Source organism: Nelusetta ayraudi, unplaced genomic scaffold (assembly GCF_046127955.1).
Source record: "Nelusetta ayraudi isolate G7.1 ecotype Tasmania unplaced genomic scaffold, CSIRO-AGI_Nayr_v1 ptg000172l, whole genome shotgun sequence".
Taxonomy (NCBI): domain Eukaryota; kingdom Metazoa; phylum Chordata; class Actinopteri; order Tetraodontiformes; family Monacanthidae; genus Nelusetta; species Nelusetta ayraudi.
The window spans coordinates 61,133-75,588 of NW_027466221.1; the positions used below are offsets into that span (position 1 = coordinate 61,133).

The 14,456-nt window shown below is 46.3% G+C and overlaps 1 protein-coding gene across 2 annotated transcripts in view; it reads right to left on the reverse strand.

The window, feature by feature from the left end:
* The window catches only part of ttyh2 (tweety family member 2), a 43,512-nt gene that overhangs the window by 14,534 nt on the left and 14,522 nt on the right, over positions 1–14,456 (reverse strand). For both annotated transcript variants that reach the window (XM_076014709.1, XM_076014710.1), the window contains exons 3-5: positions 11,469–11,580; positions 4,191–4,411; positions 2,822–2,917 (exon numbers count right to left, since the gene is read on the reverse strand). In XM_076014709.1, the coding sequence (XP_075870824.1) occupies positions 2,822–2,917; positions 4,191–4,411; positions 11,469–11,580 (429 nt within the window). The remainder of the gene's footprint in view (positions 1–2,821; positions 2,918–4,190; positions 4,412–11,468; positions 11,581–14,456) is intronic.

Sequence of the window (14,456 nt, forward strand, 5' to 3'; positions counted from 1 at the left end):
TAACGAGCAGGAAATGGACCAAAAACATCTGTGTCTTTTGAGGTTTTTGTTCAACAAAATCTCAAAAACAAATAATATATATTCTCATCTATATCTAATATCAAATTTTTAAAACAGCTTGTGACCGTTTTTCTTTTGATTTGATAAATTTGTCTGATGGGGAAAAAAAACCCACAGCAGCATTCAAGCACAATTATTTTTGCTATTAATTTCCAGCCATTTGCTCTATAAATGACCCTGTTTTTTTTTTTATCAGCCAATAATAACTCTGCTTGTTGCCGTGCACTCCGGGGACGGAGTCCCTCGAGGTTCCAATTTTTTGCCGACATGAAAGCCGCTTCAATCCTGTGACGCCAGAGAAAAGTGATCTTGGAAACTTGGCAGCTTGACATTTCAAGGTTCAGTTGATTCGACAGATGCAGCTTTTATACATTCATGTTTGTAAATGTCAGTGCCTGGGATGGGAGCCGCCCACCTCCTTCCCTGGACGAAATCGAGGTGGATGGCAGATTTGTTTTGCCAACGATGAAAAATTCAGCGATGACGTGACAAAAAATTTTAATAAAAACAACAAAAAAGGATCCCGTGAAGAGGAAACTGCTCACAGGGACGTCTGCAGACATCGCTCCTGCATGTCATGTCTCCTCACATGTCAGCATGTCGACTTGTCTGAGCGCGAGTGTTGCTGACGCCGAGTCAAACTGTTAGCGAGACTGTTAGCTAGTGTTGCCAACTTCCATTCAGAAAAATAAAGGATGCCTCCCGCAGTGCCCGAGACCACGACCAACGCAGACCAGTGGCTCGCCAGCACTGGTAAATCAGAACTTATAAAAGGTTTTCAAAATAGTATATGGTTCACATAGTTTGAACTTCTTTTTTTTTACCAATAGACATTAGAAATAAGGTGAATGTTTAAATTGTATTGACATATTTTAGTTTGAACATATTTGTACACAACAATCAATTAAGTGCAGGATGGATGGCTTTTCCAAAGGAATGAAATAAATAAAGCTGAAAAGAACAGGCGATCCTGACTCATAGCCTACTCTGCGCAAGCTACGCAGCCAGTACGCAGTGAATGGGTTAGGCAACGGTATTGCCTGTAGCTACGTAGATTGCGGCTTTGAACGCAAACTCTATGGAAACGAACGTGAGTTTGCATCCAAAATAAATTTACATTTAAGACAACACAGAAATACGCACCATTTCATTGCCAAATACGGAACAGTTCTGTATTTTAAGGGACACTTGGCAACTCTACTGTTAGCAAAACTGTTAGTGAAACTGTTAGCAACACTGTTAGCGAAACTCTTAGCAAGACTGTTAGCCAGCAGCAGCAGCAGAAGCAGGTGTAGGAGGAAGAGCTCCCCAAAGAGCCTCCAAGCAAATCCACTCTGCTGAGGAATTGCACGTCGCAGTGTGTGTGTGCGTGAGTGTGTGTTTGTGTGTGTGTGTGCAGCGGTGGGGGTGGGTCTGTGGTTAGTAGGCCAGGCTTGCTCCTTGACTGGGACAGACAGCAGTGATGCTCAGCCGGCTGAATTCAGGCTCGGGTGGATTTCACGTCCCGGGGAAGAAAAAAAAAAAAAAATGAATAAAAATCTCCTTTACTGCAGGAATGGCGTGAAATAAATAAATTAAAAACCCCATCGTCATCTCAGCGCACCGTGACACACTCAACATATAAGAGGATTAAAGAGCAACAGCTCAAAGTATCTCTCGCCTTCATCTCCTGGTGATGGGAGCTGATTTTCTCTCATCCTTCTCTTCACCCTCAAACCAGGACGTGACTTACAGGACCGCCGACTGATGATCTGGACGTGTTTCTCACGGTGTTGCAAACCAAAGAGGTGGAGCTGTGCAACTCTCCCGTCTGTACTCACGTCACTGCCTCGTTCGTGTTGGTGGCACAGCAACGCAACAGCAACAACAACATGGACAACAACTAAATGATGAAAACACCACAAGGGTATTCTACAGAAGTAGAATAAAGAAATGCAGGACAACAAATCTAACGCAGCTTGACCGTAGTCTGATCGGCGCATTTCAGCTTAATTGGACGACGCAAAGGTGGCAGAGATTACAGTTGCAAAGACGCCACAAAAAGCACTGAACTTTACCGCTGCGCTCCATTTTTGTGGCTCTGGCCCAATGACTTAAAAACGGCAATAGTAATATTTATTGTCAACCGCGTTTCAGATCACAGCTTTTCTTTTTGTATTGCAGTCTATGGGGAAAAAAAAAGAAGCTATTTTGGCCAGATGTTTTTTTGGCTGCAGTACCTCAAGTGGCCACTGGAAATTAATTGCTGCAAGTCAGTCAGTCAGTCAGTCAGTCGTTTCGCATCCATCCAGGTGTGTGTTTTTTTTAGAACCTGGACTACACAACTCTGGTGTTAGTCTATCGTCTTGCCCCCTCACAATCCCTTCCAGCCACTGACTCTTTACAGGCCTTTTCGCTGGTGTTTGTACAAGGACGCTGTCCAGTGAGTATTGCTGGCTGTTTCCCACGGGAACCCAGGCCGGGGCCAGACCTCCAGCGCCCTCTAACCTTTCATACCGTATACTACACGTGAAGCTGGATCCCGCAGACTGGAGGCCTGGAGGTGCTGCTATCACCATGCTGTTGTCAATAAACATTCATTCATTCTTTTTTCAACTTCAAAGACTTGGTGAAAAGCATCTCAAAGACTACAAGAAAGAAACAAACTCCAGTTTGTGGAGACGAGCAGTATCACACTGTGTTTGAGTCAGACAAATACTTTACTATTACTAATAAAAAAAATACTATATTTTGGCACATGTTGCAGAGCTATTAGACTCACGTGGTGAGCAGCCAGCGGGACTGTTTGGCCAGACCCAGACAGGCCAGCAGGCAGATGATGAGGTCCACGATGAGGAGCAGCAGGTAGGTCAGCCACCTGCAGACACACACACACACACACACACACACACACACACACACACACACACACAGACTGGTAAGAGTCAAATCTAACTAAACAACAGTACCACTGGTGCAGTAGGTTTACAGCAGGTGTTGTGTATTAAGATAACGCACAACGTAGAAATAAATGCAGACAGCAGGTGAGTGCAGAGGTGGAGGTCAGGTGAGTTCTCATCACATCGGACCTGAAGGACAGAGAACCTCGTGTATATACTGAAGAACTGCACCAATAAGACAATGCGTTTTGTGTGTTAATTTTTTTTGTGTTTGTGTTTGAGCCACACAAACAGGAAAACTCTGTCGGGGTTGAGGACGATCGTAACCCCCTGGTTCCTCTCTCACCCCAGCAGGTGTGCACTGAATGGAAGGAGGTGTGTGTGTGTGTGTGTGCGTGTGTGTGGCTCCAGGCTGGCCTCCACAGCCTGGCCATCTGTTATGTAAGCGGCAGCCAGTTAGTGGGAGCAGGCTGGAGGGGGGCGGGGCTTGAAGGCTGGAGGGGGGCAGGGCTTGAAGGCTGCAGAGGGGCGGGGCTTGTCCAGATGGCTCATCTCGAATCTCTGGTGTCTGATTCTTTTATTGTTGTGATTCTTGTGCCCCCCCCCCCACCCCCCGCCCTCTCCCAACACTCTTTTGTTTCTTCATACACACACACACACACACACACACACACACACACACACACACACACCTTGCTTGTCTTTTCCCTCTTAGGGTTGTAACATTGATTCCAGCAGGTGCGGGAACCGTTGCCAGTGATACCACCTCCAGTCTCCCTAACAACAGCCGATGTATTCGGGTCACAACATGCAAAATGAATCAACCTACATATGAATTATCCATTCGCCAACTTGTTCGGCCGGTAAAACTGCTCAGCGTCTGTCTGCAGCCGGTGAGCACGCGAGACGCTGAGCCTGAGAGAAAACTGCACCCCAGACAATCGCATCCATATTTTCATCTTTCTTCTTGTCGTTGCTCGCATCCAAACTTTTTTCCCCTGACAGAAACTCTTCACGATTGATTTGTATTTCAAAATGCAAATTTTTTTATGGTTTTTGCCTCCCACCGACAAAAGTTGGTGCACTTTGAAATATTCCTCCTGAAATATTCATGACGGGAAAAATTACAACAGCCGCAGGAAATCTGCATTCAGAGCTGAAGATTTGTTTTTTCCTCTTGTGCGTAACAAACAACAAATTGGTGGACCACCACCACCACCACCACCGCCCCACTCCCGCCCACCTCCTCACCTGTAGTACTCCACGCTGGCCGTCTGCTGGGCCACGGAGGCCAGGTCCACATTGGCCTTGTCCCAGTCCGGGAGGCCCAGCAGTTGCTTGATGACGTTGTCGGCCATCTGCTGCATGAACTGCAGCGTCTGCACGTAGTCGCCGCGCGTGGCGAAGATCTCGTCCAGCCGGGCCAGGTGCTGGTGGAGGCCGCTGCGCATGCTGCCCATGGTGCCGCTCACCTGGACACACACACACACACACACACACACACACACACACCTAGGTTTCACAGCGAGCTTGACCACATTCACAGTGCCAGTCACAGTCCTCCAACCCACCACAGCCGACAGAAGAACGAGCAGCAATGCAACCAGCGTTCAGCATCATCTGGGTCCTAATGCCGGCTGCTAATTGAGTTGAGCTGAGTTAAGTCCAGTTAAGTTCAGTTGAATTGAATTGAATTGAATTGAATTGAATTGAATTGAATTGAAGACCCTGAGCTCAGGAATAAGCGGGTATTAAAATGGATGGATGGGTGAATTGAATCCTTTATTGTCACTGTCAACATTGTCACCAACATTAACTGCGAAAAATCTGTTTAAGGCTGCAGGGACGTTAATTAAAAATGCTATTGACAATAAATTAATGAGTGAATGAAAAATATTACATAATAATGGCCTAATAAAATATAAAATGCTAAACAACATAATTTTTTACAATCGTGATTCTTGCATGAAACGAAACATCAAAAACACAACCTGTTAACATGTAGCTGCTGACGTATTTTCTTAATTTGATGGATTGAGTCAAGTTGCTGTTGTGAGTTTGTAAGGTAAAGTTCTTCAACTCTGGGAGAAACCTGTTTTTCTGCCTTCTCCACCAATCCTACGATGAATTTTCATGGATGGTGCACAGCTCCCTTTAAAAAAACAAAACAAAAAAAAAAAGAGGTGAGAGGTAAAAAGCCTCAGCAGGAGGTCGACCCGGGCAGCCAATCAGCAGCGGCACCGCTCGGCGGACCGCGTGGGAGCAGCGGAATACTAAATGTGTCTGTGGGTGAACGAGGTCAGGGGGGAGAGGAGAGGTGGGGGTGGTTCAGCTGGGAGAGCAGCCAGAATCAGAACCAGAAGCAGCCAGTGCAGAGGCGAACTGGAGGATTTCACTTCCACATAATCTTGAAATTCCTTTGACACTTTTTTCAGACAAATTAAACCGCGAGGACAAGAAGCTGCTTGTGTGAACAAGCTGGTGCTAAACAAACACACTAATACACAAAAACAGAAAAACGATTTTCCTCCGGGCCGGAGTCTGCAGGGAACAGCCATCCACGCCACAGCGCCACCTGCCTGGCCTGAACTTGATCACGCTGTGTTTGGCTGGATGTTGTTTAAGGTGAAATGAAAGAACGTTCATTTTTCTTTAAAACCGGGTGGATTCTTTTTGTTTCCCTGGCAGCAGAGTTTGGTTGCAGCGGTCCTGTGGGATACAGACCCGTTCGGTCACACACTGAACGAACCAGAACATGACGATGAGTTATTAACTCTGCACCGAAAACATACAGCAGCTCAGCAGGCAAACCAAAAGATTATTGGGTGAAAAATAATGTTTTCAGGCAGCAACTTGAGGCTGCGTGAACCTTCTCACAGGTTAACAGTCCTCAGTCGTCCCAATTTAACAACTAAGCAGAGCTTTGATTTTTTTTTTTAGAAAATAGAAGACTAAGTTGAATTTTATGAAAGTGTGTTTCTTTTGCCGTTGAGACAAAGCCATAATTGACAATTTTGGTGTTTGTTCAGTCTATTTTCCCGGCTGCCTAATGAAGTGGATAATTGGAAAAGAGAAAATGGTCTCCTGGATTGTCTGAGGGGGTCGTGAGCTTCGCCCCCTTGCTCACCTCTCATTGGCTCGTGGCTGTTTACTGAATCTAAATTTTGCTGTCGTGTGGTCTCTCACTTCCCAATTTGTTTTAATGCTTCCCAGGAGACAATGGTGCTGCCAGGCTGAGGACGAGGATGCCTGAAGACTGCAATGTGAACGTTAGCCAGAAGCTAACAGGAAATAATGACGACTGGCAGCACGCAGGATGATTGTCAGGACAATGGTCAAATACACTGGTTGGGTCGTGCTGCATGTGTGGAGATGGGCGGGACGAGCTGCCGCCACCAGCCAATGAGGTGCAAGTTGAGGCAGGAACCTAGAGTGGGCGTGGCATCCAGTTCATAAAGTGGTGAGAAAAATTAGCTAAAACATAACAGCGGCTAAGAGGACAATTATAGAAAACCGTAAGCAAAAAAAATAAAGTAAAGAAAAAACAGGAATGATTTGAAATCCGAAGGGAGGGGCCATCCTTCAGGAGGAATATTTATTGGACGCAGTCGAAATGATTGAGTGATGCGACGCCGCGCCTTCAACAATCATTCCTAAAGTCTGGATGATCGCGTGGAGATGCTGCAACGCTGCAGCTTTCAGCACAATCACCGACAATAAAGCCGAGGAAGCAGAAGAAGATCACAGGCCCCCCAGCGGCGCTTTCCACTTATCTCATCATCCTCATCACAGCCGCTTCCTCCACAGCAACGGCAGGCAGATGAAATGAAAGATGAGAAACGGAAGAGCGAGATGAACCTTATCTGGAACGGCAGCGGAGAGACGGCCTGATCCCATCCACATCACATCGTCTGACTGGTGGGGCGGGGCTAAAATAATTAAATAATAATAATTGATGATGATAAGGATAAATAATATTTCACTAATTGTGTTTCTTGCTGCGGCTTGTCACTGGTGAGTTTCCCAATTGAATAGGAGTCATTGTGTCTTTAATTAATGTATACAATTAGTGTTTTTCTTCTATCACACACAAATATTTTAGATGTTGTCTTCGACACCAGCTGATAAAACGTGGCACACAAAACAAACCCATGTGACCTTCTGAGGAAGACAGACGTTTACGTCGAAACATGTAAAGGTACAAAGACAACATCTGACACATTTGTGTCTAGCAATGGTGAGCTTCCCGTTTCACAGGACTAGCTCGCTCGCTAACTCGTCATAATATGCGAGTTGGAGACAGGAGGTGCGTTTCCATTACATTATTATCTTGAATTGTGCAAAACACCTAAACTTCGAAAAACCTCTCAAAAATCGGCAAAAGGTTTTTACGCTCTCATGCGGTGGTTTCCAGACGTATCGATATTGAGGTTTATGGCAAAAGTGTCATGGAAACACTTTTTTTTTTGCATTTAAACGACACCGGACGTGACGTACGTTGGTCACGTGACCAGTTTACTTCAAGTCAAAATGGCCCGTCTTGTTTGGACGGAGGAGGGGACAGAATATTTAAGTAATCAAAGAGAAAAATATAACAACCGTTCTTGACAGTAAACAAACGTAAAACAAACAAAAGCAAAGGTAATTGTTGTAAACCTCGTCCCGCAAGATTTTACGAGAATTACGGCTTATGCGCATCACACCATTCGATGGAAACACCGGCAAATCGCAATTGTGTAGTCGAATCTCGCTTTTATTTTGCGGAATCAGGCTGCAGGAAGAGATCAGCGTGCGCAAATCTCTGGCCCGTGTCACCCTTCAGCGGCCGCAGTGGTTTGGCATCGTTACTCATCTCTCTCTGAGCCTTTCAGAAGATAAAAGCGATCGACTCTGAGGCTGAAAAGATTCTCTGCGGCCAGATCAAGATTAGAAACGTGTGGCGTGGTGGCTGTTTTTCTATCATGTCTCCGTCTGGATCTCAGCGCAACACAATAACGTCTTTCAGCCTCCAGCTGCCTTCGGTCACACTGGATGTGTTGGTGCAGACAGGAAGTGGGCCTTCGGTGATGACCCCTGTGGGGCGAGGGGTCGCTGAGGAGAGATAGGCGGCATCCTGTCGGTGGTGAGTGGTCTGAATAGCTCCCCGTCACCCCCCCCCCCCAAAAAAAAAAACAGTCCATCAAGAAATCCAGAGCAGTGAGCTCATTGTTCTGTACGCCATCTAAATTTCGCATTCAGCCTTTAATTGCGGCGTCGCCGTATGAAGGCCGAGAGAGACTTTCCTCAATTAAACTTGAATGTGGGAGCTGGAGCATGAAATGCGACACGGCTCTGAAATGGGCCCGGCAGCTCGACGGAGACCCTCCTCGCCGCCGGATAACCGGCCCTTTAAAAATACATCCCATCATCCCCGGCTCATGTCCCCGCCAGAACACAGCCACCGGGAAGACGACTTATCAGGGAAGAGGAGCAGCGGCAGCGGCAGAGGCAGTGGGGCATCCTACTGAAGAACTACAGCTGTATTTATTTTATAATAATAAATCACATGCTTTGAAAATAGTTCAGGTAAACTTTCTGGACTGAGGATTTCAACATCTGCTGCACATTTTGGCCTGAATATGAGTTGAGTTTCTTTTTGCTCTTCAAACCAGCCAACTGCTGCTCAACAGCGCAGTTCCTGTAATGACCACTAGGGCAGCAGTATGCTTGCAGCAGTTTTGTGATGCCTCAAAAAGTGTGTATGTGTGTGACAACTACAGAGGTGCAGGGCCCAGTCAACACCACACGCTGGCTGTTTTTTCATTTTGTTGTGTGTCTGAACTCCACCTGGTCTGTGAGGAGTTTCTCTGCATTTCACTGCACATCTTCTCCAAAGACACACACAAACTCTCTCTCTCATCACAGCGGGGCGATCAGAGTCGGGGTCACTTGAAGCCACGCCACGGCGCCCATCAAGCAGCCTCACGTCCCGCCACCAATGATGATGTTGTGCTTCCTATCGTCTGCTGCCCTTTGTCTCTTAATCCCAGCGTGTAAATATGCAAGTTTCTAAATAATGGAGTCAGAGTTTGGAGAAAACACCCCGAGTCCTTTTCCCCTCAGCCGGACTGGGACTCCGTGACGTCCTGTCAGCCAGCGGCAAAAGGCAGCAGGACGGCGGCGAGGCCTCACACTCCACCTTCACAACTCCTGCCAATCAGCTGAGGGAACGGCGCTGCAAGCCCCGCCTCCTGGTCCCACGCCTTTGTCTGCTGGGCTCATGGTTGATTAGGGGTGTGTGTGTGTGTGTGTGTGTGTGTGTGTGTGTGTGTGCATGTGTGTGTCGCACATAGCTACAGTATAAAGTGTGAAGGAGTCTCACCGGTTACAAAGAGGCCAGTGTGACGCGCACACACACACATACACACACAGACACACAGACACACACACTGAGGCCACCACCGCGTCCAATTAGGCCTTTGCACAACTTTCTCACGTCCTCGCCGTGTGTGGGTGGCGGCAACTTCCTCGGACGAGCTGCATGTTTTCAATGCGACGCTGAGAGACGAGCGCCGTCCTCGTCACCCTCTTCCCCCCGCCCCTCACCCACCGCCGCCGCTGCCGCCGCCGCTGCCGCCGCCGCTGCCACCACCGCACGGGTTTGGCGAGCGTTGCCGTCGCTGCCGCTCGGCCTCAATGCCACTTCCCGCTCGGCGCTTGTAGGGATTAATTGAAGCAGACGGTGGCGACATGCGTGCGTGTGCACAGCAGAACGCACGACATGTAATCCCACGGCCGCATCAGTGCTACCGAGGCCCCGCCTTTAATTATGCATGAGGTGCATTAATCAGGTGCCAGACAGCTAGCTTTAAATAAAAATAATCAGAAGATCAAAACAAAACAGCGATCCATATCTGTTTTCAGCTGGGCAGAAAGTCCCGACACGCCACTGCTGATCTTCCAGGCCATGTGACCTCACGAGAGCAGCAGCGGCGTGTTTACCAGAGGAGCCGCCGCAGTAAGTGGCTCGCACACTTTGCAGTGCTGCATTAATCTGCGTCAACACAGATGGACGTTTAATCCGTGGAACAGCCACTGGCTGCCTCTGCTGGGGGGAGGAGGAGGAGGGGTAGGAGGAGGAAGAAGAGGATGAGGAGGAGGAGGGGAGGAGGCGGAGCAAGAAGAGGAGAAGAGAAGCCTCAACACTCTACCCACGTCTCGAGACTCAGCAAGTCTACTGGACTGATCGAGTCCATCTGTGAAGGTCAAACGTCACCGGTGGAGCAGATCTGAGAATCTCCACCACCATCACGTCTGCACCAGTCACACTTCACTGCTCCCAGATCAGCTCGATTGGCGGTAGAGCGGCTTACTGTTATTATTATTATTATTATTATTATTATTTTATTATTATTATTATTATTATTATTATTATTATTATTATTATCATTATTATTATTATTATTATTGTTATGGCACCTCTACTAATCTAAACATCTTCAGTTGGTCGTCCCAACCGTCTTGGACCAGTTCTCAGAGTCTGAGGCTGAAATTCAATCAGTCTTGAAGAGTTGGACTGCTGACTGGCTGGAAGCAGAGCGACGCCTCGTCATGACCAGCTGCTCTAATAAGAGGAGGAGGATGAGGAGGATGAGGAGGAGGAGGAGGAGTGAAGGTAAAAATAGAGACACTGCACGTGAGAAGACACGAGGAAACGTCACTGCTGCCGCCGCCATTTGAGGCCATCGGCTCCAACCAACCAGGTACTGCAGTTCTCTTTGGTGCAGAAAATACACGTTCAGTATCTTCTTCCTCTGTCTGGACTGTTGAATGTACACAACTTTAACCTGAGATATGTTTTTTTTTTTTTTACTTGTTCATTTATTATTCCTTAGCCTACCTGTCTGATGAGTTTGTAAGCGATGGTTGTGTTGTTCTTGTTCTTGTTCACTGGCTACTGCCAAACTTGACTTCTTAAGGATGATAAGGATGTAGCTATTTGATTTTGATTCTATTTCATCTGTATCTTTTATATTATATTATCTTCTTCTTCATAAAGTTGTATACTAGCAGTACAAGAGAGGTCATTTGTTTTTCCTCCCAGTACAGTTCTCATTGATACAAGAATATACATAGATCAAGGGTCTGCCATCTTGCACCGACATATTTCTAAGGAAGCCTGGTGTGGACAAACCAGCTGCCTGACCGCGTGTGTCGTAATTAGGGTGAATACTCACCTCCTCAAAGAAGAAGAAGAAGAAGAAGGTCGATGAGGCATTCAAGTTTGTGTGCGCAAGGCCACCGTAGCTCACTGGCAAGCTCAGGAGACGGAGGCAAAGCGAAAGCGCAGCAATCTAAAATGTAACCACTTGATGTTGCTGCTTCTTTTCAAAAATCTCCAAATATTACACACTTAACGTTTTAAAGGAATAATCTCAGAGGTCAATTCCAGGTTTGTCCAACCAATCATCCACAGAATCCATTCAAAATTTCCAACCGGCCAGTAAGACAAACACGAGGTGTTGTGGTTGACTCTGCAGCGCCACCTACCAGACTCTCCACTCCTCCCAGCGTGTGGTTGGCATTGTACAGCGAGTAGGTCAGCTGGTAGACGCCGTCGTTGGTCTCGCTGTTGCCGTAGAAGCCGACGCCCACTGCCACGCTGCAGTGGAAACAGGAAGCAGGTAGAGTTTAGAGTCAGTGGAGAAAAGCCATAAGAACCGGATACAGGACAGGAGTTACAGCAGTGCAGGAATTATTTTCCCCAGTGGCCACTCGAAATACTGCAGCCAAAACCCAATCAGCATTTCAACCCATTAGATTGCAATCCAAAAATGGCTGACAGGATGACCTTTGACCTGTTTGACTGGTTCATAATGAATCCTTTTATTGTAAATTTTTAAAAACATGATCTTTTAGTCTTTCAAAAAAATTCTAAAGGCCAGAAAATCCCCAGACACTGATGCGTCTCGACTCCCTCTGATTGGCTGATGCGTCCTGATGTATCACGGGAGTTACAGAGGCATGATGGGAAGTGACACTACTGCTACATGCTCTATGAGGCCGCATAATGCGGAAGAAAAAAAGTTTTTGGCATCTGTGTTGGGTGAACAACTACATTGAAATGAATGGGAGACACATTGGATCCTGCAGGCTTGAGACAACCTGGACTGGAACCGTCACCTCCTCAGCCAATCACAACACAGCAGCACCACTTGAAAAGAGTTTCTTCACTGCTTCAGTGGCAGAAAATAATGCAGTGGCGGTGGCAGTGGCGGCGGCATCCGGATGAATATTTCATGTCGTTTGCCCCAAAGGAAGCTGGTTATTATCATGAAGCAGGACTTTATTTTTGTTCCCTAGCAGCAGCAGCAGCAGCAGCAGCAGGAGCAGCAGCAGCAGCAGCAGTGCGTTGAAGACAAAAGGTAACAAGGCTCTTTGGGACAATCAGCCAGAAGACAACGAGTTCAGCAGACGAGCTGTAAACACAAACTCTCTCAAACACCCAGAGACCAGGGTTCAGCATCGGGGAGAGTTCAGGCAGTTCGAAGGAGAATAAAATCAGATGAAGGCACCTCTTCCCTGGAGGGGGAGGTTTTTGTGCCGCGTATTTAAGACACAACTCCTTAAGGGGCTTTTTTTTTTCTTCTTCTTCATAAGAGACGAGGAAATATTGTGTGCAGAAACAAAAGAGTTGAGTGCAGACAAACTGCTTCTGATAGATGAAAATACTCTAGCTGAAAGACTCGATGATACGTCTCTGCAGACTAATATCAGCAAGGCCGCAGACGTTGGATTCATGAATACAACACAGTGCAAGCAAATATTATAAAACACCATGAAAAGGTATGAAAATCAAAATATGTCCCCCACTTTCAAAATGTCCTTAGTGTTCTAAGATTAAAACCTGGACGTGTCTTGTGGCTTTCAGATCATCAAAACGTCTGTTTCTTGTGGCCAGTTATCTAGTCAGTCACCCCCATAGTTAGCCAGCTACTGCTCCCAAAGCTAATCCAATCCAAAGAGAGAAACCAATGAATTCAGACGGTCTGAATGAAGTAGTTCAGCTGAGCAACAAAACCCTTAAATTGCTGAAGATGGAAACAAAGACTTAAAGAATTAAGTACAACAAGAAGAACAGTAACTACTTCTTTTTCAGAATCAGAGGTGACTGATAGCTCAGAAAGGTCCACACACACACACACACACACACACACACACACACACACACACACACACACACACACACACACATTAATGTGATGAGCTGCTGTTCTAATGAATGACATGCAGCCAGGAATTACACAACACAGCCTCCTGTTTCATGTGAAGTCACTTCAGCATAAATAGAGTCATGACGGTCGTGAACACACACACACACACACACACACACACACACACACAGTGGAGAGTCTCCACAGAGACAAAGAAATGAAAGATGTGCAGAACATGGGCCACAGAAACATTCAATTAATCAGCAGAACATTTGTGCAGCTCGTGATGTTTCTTATTTTCCTGGTCCTTCCAGAGAGAACTGCATTGCAACGTCTTCACCAATCAGGAAAAATATGAAGACCTGAGGGCGAGCTACAATTAGCTACAGCTAGCAATAGCTTGGCTAGCTACAACTAGCTACAGCTCACCCCCTTGATGACTCTTTCACACTCTTTAAATTCAGATTGTGATTTTCTGCTCCACTTTTCTCCCAAACAGACGCAGGAACTTCAAAAAGCACCTCCTGCTGTTTGGGCAGGAGCGCTATTAGCCTGCGCTGCCTCTGCTATCAGAGGTGAAAGTGGCGTGCCTAATGGAGGACTCCTCGATGGCGCTGTGGATAAACAGGAAATAATAAATGAAAGTGCAGTAGCGGCTGCCAGCCAGCAGGTGAGCCACTACTCTGAAACTTTTAACGTCGTACACTACCAGTGAAAAGATTGGACACACCTTCTCATGCAATTTATTTTTATCTTTACAACTTCCTACATAGCAGATGGATCCTGAAGACATCAAATATAAAAGCAACGCATTGGTAATTATGCAGCAAAGAAAAATATGTTGATTAACTCTAAATGTGCTTTTCATGAAAGGTGGCTATTTTGAAGAATTTACCGGTAAATATAAAACATGTTTGAGTTATTTTACACTTTTATTGTTTCCTCCATAATTCCATGTGTGTTCACATTTAGTTTTGATGCATTCAGTGAGAAACTGCAATGTCAATAGTCATGAGAATGAAAGAAAATACATTAAACTAATAGGGGGTGTCCAAACTGTTGACTGTTAGTGTATATCAGAGTCGAGTTAGAAAGAAAACAGGAAGTGATAGACGCATAGAGACTGGTAGCGTTTGCCAGTACGTGACAACTAAGTGGGACAGGAAGTGGGACAAGGACAAACAGCCAATGAACAGAAGACAGGAGACGGAGGAGACACAAGCGAGACCTCGGCCTTTTTTCCTTTTTCCTTTTCTTCCCACGACAGAAAAATAATTTGGCTGGTGGTGATGACTGATGTAAACTGATTAATCTTATTTGTCTG